Source organism: Phasianus colchicus, chromosome Z (genome assembly GCF_987193195.1).
Source record: "Phasianus colchicus chromosome Z, bPhaCol1.hap1.1, whole genome shotgun sequence".
NCBI classification, from domain to species: domain Eukaryota; kingdom Metazoa; phylum Chordata; class Aves; order Galliformes; family Phasianidae; genus Phasianus; species Phasianus colchicus.
In genome coordinates, this window is record NC_143476.1 from 9,942,867 (window position 1) to 9,952,318 (window position 9,452).

Consider the following 9,452-nt stretch of genomic DNA (forward strand, 5'->3'; position numbering starts at 1 on the left):
GGAAAACCACAGGTAAGAGCGAGGATCAGAAAGCAGCAGCACAGCCACCACAGTTCTGGGGGAGGTGCTGTATTTTTCTCAGGCTTGCTTATCCGAGCCACTGGAAGAAGAGGAGCCCAAAATAACCATGTGGGAAGAGGTGTGTTTATGGCAAAGGACACGGTCATCATTAAGAGCAGCTTACTGTATCAAAATAGGCAAGGAAAAACCCAAGGAAATGGGGGCAGGGAACTGAGAAAGCTTCGCTGCCACACTTGCATCAAGCTTTTCCTGCGTGCAAACCATAATAATGACAGTTTCCTCCTTGTGAAGTTTGGGCTTGGACATTCTCAGCATCCAGCAACAGGATGCCATATCCTAATGGAAGTCCAGAGGTCTGCTGTCCCCTTGATGGTAAAAGAGTATCTAAAAGGTCCTGGAGAAGGCCTGCATTTGGTCAAGGTGTCAGGTCAAGATCAAGCTAATGGAGGAAGACACTCACCTGCTGCATCTGCAATGTCTGCTCCGGATTTGGAGCCGAAGAGGACGTCGGTGTGGTTGATGAGAAATTCCACCACATCCGACTGCGTCTGCAGCTCCATGCAGGCAGCTCTTCCGCTGGCGCAGGCAGACTCGTTCTGCTGTGATCTGTAGAAAAGGCAGATTTTAGAAGTCATTTCTCCAAGACCGTTTCCCTGAGTCTGAATTGTTGCAGCCAAAAGCTGTCAGCTGAGGCTCTGGAGACTTCCGCAGTGGGCAATCAGTGATGGCACTGCAGAAATTCCCCTGGATGATCAAGGACACGTCAGTCCCATCTCAACAAGACTGCAGAAATTGTCACCTAGACATTGTGCCCGTGGGGATGGAGAACAGCTCAGGCTCCTGCTCTTCTGTCAGCCACAGATTTTACAGGAGAAGAGCACATTTGATGGAGAAAAAGGGAGCACTGTTTTTTTTTTTAATGGAGAACAGATGTAAGCGTTGTGTTGAAACAGAACCAGCAGTTTACCTTAAGAGGTTTGGAGCCCACACAATGGCTAGGTTCTTGGCATGCATGTTTGTGATGGTGGAGCTCCCAGCCAGACACGCCAAGTGTCTCATCAGGAACTCCAGTGTCCTGGAAAACAAGAGAGGCAAACGTTCAGCACCAACGAGCATGCCGTGCTGCAATTCAGAAAGACAAAGGCTGGAACCACATCGTTGCCCTCTGCAATGCAGCAGGGCTGAGCTCAGCAGGCTGAGGGCAGCACTGACCTGTAGTGAGGAGCGGGCAGCTGCTGGATGACGTCCTGCATTCTGAGCAGCCGCTCCTCCTCTGTAGCGGCACCAACAGCATCCTGGAGTAGTGCAGAAAGGGAGCGAGACACCAATCAGGCTAGTACACCACTGCGAGTAAACCTCGTGGGGCTGACAGCAAAAGGGCCTCCGAGCTGGGGCACTGCTGCAGCCATCTGCCAAGAGGCCCAGGAAGAGGGAAACGAAAGACGTGGCCTTGTGCTTACCGAGAACTTGCCGTACAGCTGGTGGGTGAGCAGAGGGTTCGGGAGCTCCCTGAAGTACATCTTGCAGAGGGAGCTCACGCTGTGAATGTCACGGACGGTGAGCTCAGGAATCTGCTCCGACTCAAATTCCTGCCTGGAGAGAGGGACGCAAACCCGGTTGAGCGAGAGGAAGGCAAGCCCAAAGCCACACCAGATGCACTCAGGCTGTGTCAGTCGCAGCACTCTTACCGCAGTCTCTGGATGTTGGACGCGACGCCGGACAGGCGGTATATCCCCTGCACCACGCCGTGCTGCTCAATGAACTCAGCGCAGCTCTGGAGGACCTGGGGGACTGAAGAACACGTGCCAGCCGTCAGTGGAGCTCCTGATTCAAGTCCTGCTGCAGCTTGTGCTTCCGGGAGTCACATCCCATCCACTAAGCCCAGCCAGGCGTGGCTGAAGCAAATACAGATGTGCTTGTCTCTTAGGAGCATCCGCCTCACTTTATCCTTCAGCCATCAACTCCCATTACACGTGTCTCCACGGCTATCAGCCTGCCCCCTGCTAGATATGAGCTCCCTTTCATCCTCTTTAGATGCCCAGCAGAGGAAGATCTCAGGAATGGGCTGCTCCTTACCATCACGACCGGAGTGGAGAAGATGCTCTCCCAGGTCACCGCCAAACACCCTTTCCTTCTCCACCTCCCGCTCGGTCGGTTTCTTTGGGCGGGCCTTCACCAAGGAACGAAGGAAGGTGAGGATCTTGCTGCGTTTCTTGGGCACTGCACAACAAAAGGAAGAAACCAGGTCATTTCAGGTCTGGCTCCGTTGGACGAGGCCGAGCACAGCACATTCTACAGAGCACGTCAGAACGGGAAGAACATTACCAACCAGTACATACAAAAAGGGATTTTCCCCATCTCTGGAGGAGCCCAAGGCCAGGTTGGATGGGGCCCTGGGCAGCCTGGTCTAATCTGACATTAAATGTGGGGGCTGGCAGCACAGCCTGATGCAAGGAAGTGGAAGCTTGAGGATCCTTAAGGACCCTACCATCCCAAGCCATTCTATGAAGATTCTATAGTTTCCCCAAGTCCAATCATAAACACAGGAGGATTGGGCCAAATCTCTGCCCCATGGTGTGCATGAAGAATCATCAACCCAGAGGACAATGTGGGATGGATAAAGGAGGTACTAAACATGGAACGCACCCCCAAAAAGACTTCATTTTGCTTCCCCACACCATCAAATGTAACATCCCTACCTGGCTTTGGCACTGAGTTGATGAGTGCCTCAGGAATGTTCTTATTAATCAGTTCCACACACTCCCCTGGGAAAAATCCAACCTGTAACAAGAAGAGAAGCCAACTATTGCATGCAGCACTTCTCAGGTCTGAACTGTTAAACCAAAAGCCACATAACATTTCCCTCGGAACGTGCTTGCCTGACGTTCCATAAGACTATCCAGCAGAAAATGGCCATAGTTCACAGCATAAAGGTAATAATTTTTCAACATTTGCAGCCAACGGCAAGGTCCCCTGACACCGACACAGGGAAACTGTTTACGTCCATTAGGCATCCTGTGCATGCAGAGCAGCTCTAAGCTAAGATTCCTGCCTTTACTGCAGTTGCACTCTCCAGTCTGAAGCTTGTGCCTACCTGGAAGCCGAGCTTGCCTCTCCACCAGGGGGTCAGCTCCTTTGGTGGCATGTCGATGACACACACGATGTCTCCGACCTGCAAGAGATTGCAGTGTCAATCCCAGCTTCAGCACGGCTGGGAGGAAAGCACAGCTCAAATGACTGCATTCTTCTGCACTGCCAAACATCGCAGAGCATTAAAGCACTTGCACCAGTGCAGCTCTGAAGGCATTTGCCATTGTAAAATTGAGCAACAAGGAACGCCTTGAACTGCTTACCTCAAAGGAGAGTTCATCCGCTGCCTGGGCAACGTATCTCTTAATAGCATGGGCAGCAGCAATAGCTGGAACATTCACAGGTGCCACCTCATGGTCCAGCAGGGGCTTCCCCTTGTTCTCAGCCTGAAACAGAGAGCACAGGCCACGGTGAGGAGCTGGGAACCAACAAGGAGGACTTCAAGGTGAGGAGCACATCTGCAGAGAAAGCTGCAGGAAATGCACTCGGTCCTTATCATGGGCACTTCAGAAGGAACTGCAAGTCTAATAACGGCTGTTTCTCTCCCTGGTGTGCAGCAGGCACACGCCAGCAAAGATGCATCTCTCCCCATCCAGACTAATCAGCAATGGCACTGACACAGACAGGTGGCCTTGTGTATTTTGCCACATCCTTTCCTGCGCTCTTTGTGCAGGAAGGCTGACTGTTTAAGATGCTAGGAGACCGTGAAGAGGGAAACCAAAGCTACGGCTGCAGTTACAAGGTGCAAACAGTGCCATTGCAAGCACCAAGCAGCTCTCTTGAGCAGTCCAACCAACAGCGAGGCCAAACAGAGCAGAGAATGATTGTTGTTTCTGCAGCCATTTCAAGGGAAAAGTCAGTAGAGGACAAACACAACAGCCGAGATGGCTCTGGTACTTTTATAAACTTGCCACGCTTGCACTACTGTCTTGCCACAGAGGAGCTCTCTTGGAAAGCAGGAGAGCACATCTGCGGCTCACTCTGCTGGCTGCAGTCAGGGAACAAAGACCAATCAGAGCTTCATACTCTACCTCTGTCCATGCCAGGTCAGGCCCACAGCTGATCTCGCTGCACGCCACAGCCATCAGCGTAGGTGTGACAAGCTGGAACTGAAAAGAAACACACTTTTATTTTCTCTGTTCACATCTCTGCTGTGCTCCCTACAGCTGTCGGGCACACTCACACAGCCCAAGCACGCCTGCTGGTGTCCCTGGTGATGCTGTGCAGCTCTGCACAAGCTGGGGCTGGGACTCTTTGCCTAAGGGATTGGTTTCCTGTAGACCAGCTGGTCACAGCACCACAGACAGCATCCTTCTGAGGGCTGAGCTGCAGAGCACGTGGAGAAAACCCACACGTGACCAGCGTCCCATCAAAGCTGGATGAGGCTGTGTTACCAAACACGGGGCGTCACGGGCTGCTAAAGCATGTGGGGGGACAAACCATGGCAGGTACCTGGCAAGAGATCAGAACGAGGGAGAGAAATCTCACGAATCCGCAGCCGTTCCTTGTCACTTTGCTCTGATCTTCCACGAGCAAAAGCTGCAGCAGGGAAGCAGGCAGAGGGTGGAGAGAGGAGAGAGAAAGAGCAGGTCAGTTTGCTTCCACGGTTTAGCAAAGACTACGACGGAAAATCCAAAATCTGCCCTCCCTCAACTTAAAAACTTAAGTTTTCAACTTAAAACCATTTCCCCTTGTCCTGCTGTTATCTACCCTTTCAAAGAGTTGATTCCCCCCCTCTTTTTAGGCTCCCTTTAGGTACTGAAGGCTGCCATGAGGTCACCCCGCAGCCTTCATTTCTCCAGGCTGAACAAGCCCAGCTCCCTCAGCCTGTCTTGGCAGGGGAGGTGCTTCTGTCCCCTGATCATCTCTGTGGCTCGCCTCTGGACCCTCTCCAACAGCTCCCTGTCTTTCTGGACACTGTACTGCAGCTGGGGCCTCACAAGAGCAGAGCAGGGGGGGACGATCACCTCCCTGTCCCTCATGGCCACCCCTCTGCTGATGGAGATAATGTGATCCTATGAGCTCCGCCAGCCAGCAGTTCTCAGCACTCACTGTCCCCCCGTCTCTCCCACACTGTCTCAGCTTACCTACAAGGTGCTGCACAGGACGGTGTGAAGACAAAGGGACGCAGTCGGTGCACAAGTGCAACAAGCGAGCTGCTCAGTCAGAGCTCCAGCACTCCAATGAAGGGACGCAGCACGCACTGCTCCTCCCCTCATTCTAGCCCTTATGACATCACTGAGGGCCACCAGGCTGCTCCACCACGACGGACAGGGTGGGGAGGCAAGACCAGTCACAAGGGCAGAAGATTCCAACAGCCCAGCCCAACGTTCTGGAATCAGGGGCTGCTTGGAATTCTACCCCAGCCAAATCCTGGAGAAGCTGGCACGGGGTCGTCATGACCAAAGCGCAGGACCTGGCGCTTGCTCTTGTTGAGCCTCGCACAACTGGCCTCAGTGCATCCCTCTGGAGGGCCTTCCTGCCCTCAGCCAGATGGACGCTTCCTCCCAGCAGCGTACCTTGCAGTGCTGGGCCCATGTCAAATCCACACTAGAGTGGGTTTTGTTACATTCAAGGGCATGTTGCAGCACCCATCTATTTCACCTGGAAGGAAATAAAGCAGGAGATGGGAGAAACACAGAACTACTGCCAGACTGCTTTATCCCTTTCTCAGCCCAACTTCCCTTGCCTCATCCCCTACCCCAACTCCTAAATGATGCCCACAGGCTGATAGTTGGATCTCAAGTCCATAGGACTCCTTTCACAGGGCTCCATCAAAAAGGCTGTCACACTTGTTCCGTACACTCACACTGACCCAGCAGTGGTATCACAGTCACTTAACACACACACAACAACCAAACCCCGAGCATGCACATCCCTTCCTGCGTGACTGCAGCCCACAGCTCCCCTTCACACCTCCGTGGATCTCTGGTGTTTTACACTGATGCAGCCTCGCTGCAGCTCCGTGGCTGTCACACAAGGCCTGCAGGACCTCTTTCTCTGCAAACCCCGTCTGCAGGCATTGCTTCACGGGGTTCACCTCCTGCCCTCCTGAGCAAAAACAAGCACTAAGAACAAGAGCAAAGCACACTGGACTCGACCTGGCTGGATCCCCAACCCTCAGTCCTGTCAGACGGACCCTGGTGTGGAGACTCATCCCCAAAGCCTGGCTGGACATCAGCACAGGCATCATTCTTCAAACGCCCCATCCAAGCAGCAAGGGATCAAAGCGTTGGCACAGCTGAAACAGAAATGCTGTGTGAGTTTCCTGTTAGCACTGAGCAGGAACAAATCTACCGCTGAGCAGCAGGATGTGAGACAAGCAGCAGAAGACACCCAACCTGCAGAACCAGCTCGTTTGGGGTCGGTCCAGATGTTTGTCTGCTCCCTTCCCTGGCCCAGGCCAAGCTTGTGAGCTGCTCCTCCTTTGTGCAGGGGGAAATGGTGCAGATGCCATGTGGTGGCTATGCACAGCATGCCTTGGACTTGCTTTTCCTCTCTCCATCTGCCATTAGCAAACAGCATCTCCAGCCTCCAGAGATCACTGAGTCCAACCCCTGCACAACAGTGAAAACAAAGATATGATAAGGGGTACCTAAAGCACAGCATCTGTAATCAGATCAGACTCCTGCACTGTGAAGACTTCCATGAGTATTCCTGCAGAGTGCATCACTTAGTCTCTCCTAAGCCTTGTGTTCATGGTTTTCTTGTAAGAGCTTGTCTAAACACTGCCTATAATCGTGGTTATGCTAGAAGCATTTGGATTTCTTGATCCTCACTGTGATTTCAATAACAAATTTAGATGTTTTTTGTTAGGGACAGCTTTCAATTTCTCAACTGAAATTTCAATATTGCATTAGGTGTTGACTACCACGGGGCTGCAGTACAGAGAATTACAGGAAGATTAATTTCTCCATCTCCATGCTCCTAGACATTTATGATTACAGTGATGTAGTTATATACAAAGTTGCAAGATACCAAAGCTAGAATAACCTCTTGGTGCAGCAGGATGTCTGGAGCCCAAGCGCAGAGTCTCAGTGTTCCAAAGCCTTGAAGAGGTGCACCATATGTGCTGGGGCTGATGACACAGACACTGGAGCAAGGCCAGTGTGATGTTAGAAACTAGACCAGCAGCTGATCTGTTGTCAGCCATTTCTGGACACAAACGGGATCTGGTCGACTTAGGACATGACCTTTGGGCTGGAGAGCAACTCCCCGAGGAATCACACAGCCACTGCAGACCGTTGGCAAGAACCCCATACCAAAACAGCTCATCTGCAATCAGTTTTTAATCTGTGCAGCAGTGATTGGAACAGGCGCACGCTCTCTGGAATTGCAGGAATGTTCACAAGTGGAATGTACATCACCTGTGTGCTCCAGCTCTTCTGTGTGCATGCTAGGAGCAGTGATCCCCCTGCACCCAGGGCTGCAATAAAGTCATGTTGGGTTTCTAACCTGCCAACCAGCAGCCCAGGCTGCCCAGAGCCACATCCAGCCTGGCCTTGGATGCCTGCAGGGATGGGGCATCCACAGCCTCCTTGGGCAACCTGTTCCAGTGCCTCACCACCCTCTGGCTGAAAAACTTCCTCCTCACATCCAACCTCAACCTCAACACCCCCCGTCTCAGTTTAAAGCCATTCCCCACTTGTCCCATCACCATCCACCCTCCAAAACAAAACACCTCGGCTGTTCAACACTGAAAGAGCAAAATAACCCACAGCTCTTACTTCCACTGTATGCATTTAATTCCAAACTTAAGGTCACAGGTTAATCACTCATGTGATCCTTCCTGACAGAAGAACTACTCGTAGTGATGTGTAGGAGTAAGGAACAGTTTGAAAAGGTCATGGACATATCAGAACTTGCAGCATTAATCTTAATAGATGCCTACATTGCAAAGCATTTTGTAAAACACACGTTACAAGTACTGTGCATTGGATTACACTATATCAAACTCTAAGTAACAATACAGGTTGCTTTTAAATCTACACTTACATGTTTTCTTCTAACTCCTTGATAAAATTCCTGACTGCCTTCAGTTTTACAGCCAAAGCAGTGTTTGAGCTGGTAATGTACTCTTGAACAGCACTGTTGCCTTTAACATTTGTATGTTTAGATCTGAAAAGAGAATTTGGTCATTATTTCATGATGAGAGAATCTTATATGACAAAACAGAATTACAAAAATCTGACAATACTGTAAAATGCCACTGTAAGAATGTGGCTTTGATTTTTTTTTCTTTTTCTTTCTTTCTTTTTTTTTTTTTTTTAAATGGTGAGTGTACCATTAATTCAAGACAAGAATTTTGTTTGTAAGTCGATCTCTATAACTGTTCTTGGCATCATTCTGTAGGATGAACTAGATACATGGAATTTGGCACTGGCTCCCCAGGGCAGTGGTTTGGCACTGAGCTGACAAAGGCCAAAGAGCATTTGCACAATGCTCTCAGACACAGGGCTTGACCCATAGGAGGTCCGGTGTGGAACCAGGAGGTGGAATACATGATCCTCGAGGTCCCTTCCAAATAAAGATATTCCATCATCCTCTAATACTTATATTCCCAAGTCCTGTACACAGTGCTCAGATGCTTAATTGAAAGGTTCCATGAAACAGTGAGGTATCTATGTCCCTTTACCACTCAGTTATTCAATTTGCCACATGGATCTTTTGTCCAGTCACATTAAAAAAACACTCAAAGTATTTCCTTCAGTCTTCCATTCTGATAGAGCTTTCTGGAGCAAATAAAGAGTTGCAACTCAGAATGTCCACACCTCCCTTCCTGCACCCTGCATACTTTTTTCATTGCACTGTGATTACGTACCATTCTATTGTCACCCTCATTCTGTCATTATCTAGGCAGCTTACTGACATTAAATTTTCCAGCAACAGATGCCCTCAAGTACAATTCCAGTCTGAAGTGTGTTCCACCTGATGACAACTGGGAATGTCTTTCTCTCACCATTAGAACCATTGCACCTCTGACTAAACACATAGCTAATCACCACTGAAAACCTAGGTGCAATTTCTGCAGTGCACAGACCAACTACGTGTTGATTAACATTCAGAGAGATTGTGCAGGTGTCCTTTTAGGAACTGGCCTACAGTATGCTAAGAGGGATGGATGTGGGGACATAAGGATAACGTGCCCTCTGCCTTTTAAGACAGCCCCAGCAGAGCAGGTCAGAAGGCTGAAGAGCTGAGTGGGTCACCAGGGCTCAGAGACTTCACTCGGCCATCTGAAAGTTGAGGGACTTCAGCCCAAGCTGCCCTTTTCCATGCAGGCAAGGAGGCCAAGAGAAGGTGGATCGGCACGGTTCTGGTGCAGACAGGGGCTGCAGTGT

General features: G+C 50.4%; 1 protein-coding gene and 1 long non-coding RNA gene across 2 annotated transcripts; both read right to left on the reverse strand.

Moving 5' to 3' along the window:
* Nucleotides 1–433: 433 nt before the first annotated feature.
* LOC149912463 (rho GTPase-activating protein 33-like) lies at nt 434–1,311 on the reverse strand. Its single transcript, XM_090132292.1, has 3 exons — nt 1,234–1,311; nt 989–1,096; nt 434–627 (listed from the first exon to the last, which is right to left on the reverse strand). Exons 1-3 carry the CDS (start codon nt 1,272–1,274, stop codon nt 456–458), a joined length of 321 nt encoding a protein of 106 aa, XP_089988418.1. The 5' UTR covers nt 1,275–1,311; the 3' UTR covers nt 434–455.
* A 403-nt stretch (nt 1,312–1,714) lies between these two features.
* LOC149912464 (uncharacterized) lies at nt 1,715–2,769 on the reverse strand. The gene is made up of 3 exons (XR_016462223.1): nt 2,721–2,769; nt 2,098–2,241; nt 1,715–1,812 (listed from the first exon to the last, which is right to left on the reverse strand). It is a non-coding gene; the product is annotated as an uncharacterized LOC149912464 (long non-coding RNA).
* Between the last annotated feature and the right edge of the window lie 6,683 nt (nt 2,770–9,452).

What these genes read in the sequence shown, in the direction of transcription:
- LOC149912463 (XM_090132292.1), bottom strand. Translation starts at nt 1,274, where the DNA reads ATGCAGGACGTCATCCAGCAGCTGCCCGCTCCTCACTACAG. An exon ending in CTGCCCGCTCCTCACTACAG is followed by an intron (nt 1,097 to 1,233) that starts GTCAGTGCTGCC and finishes CTTGTTTTCCAG; the next exon opens with GACACTGGAGTTCCTGATGA. An exon ending in TGGGCTCCAAACCTCTTAAG is followed by an intron (nt 628 to 988) that starts GTAAACTGCTGG and finishes CCTTTTCTACAG; the next exon opens with ATCACAGCAGAACGAGTCTG.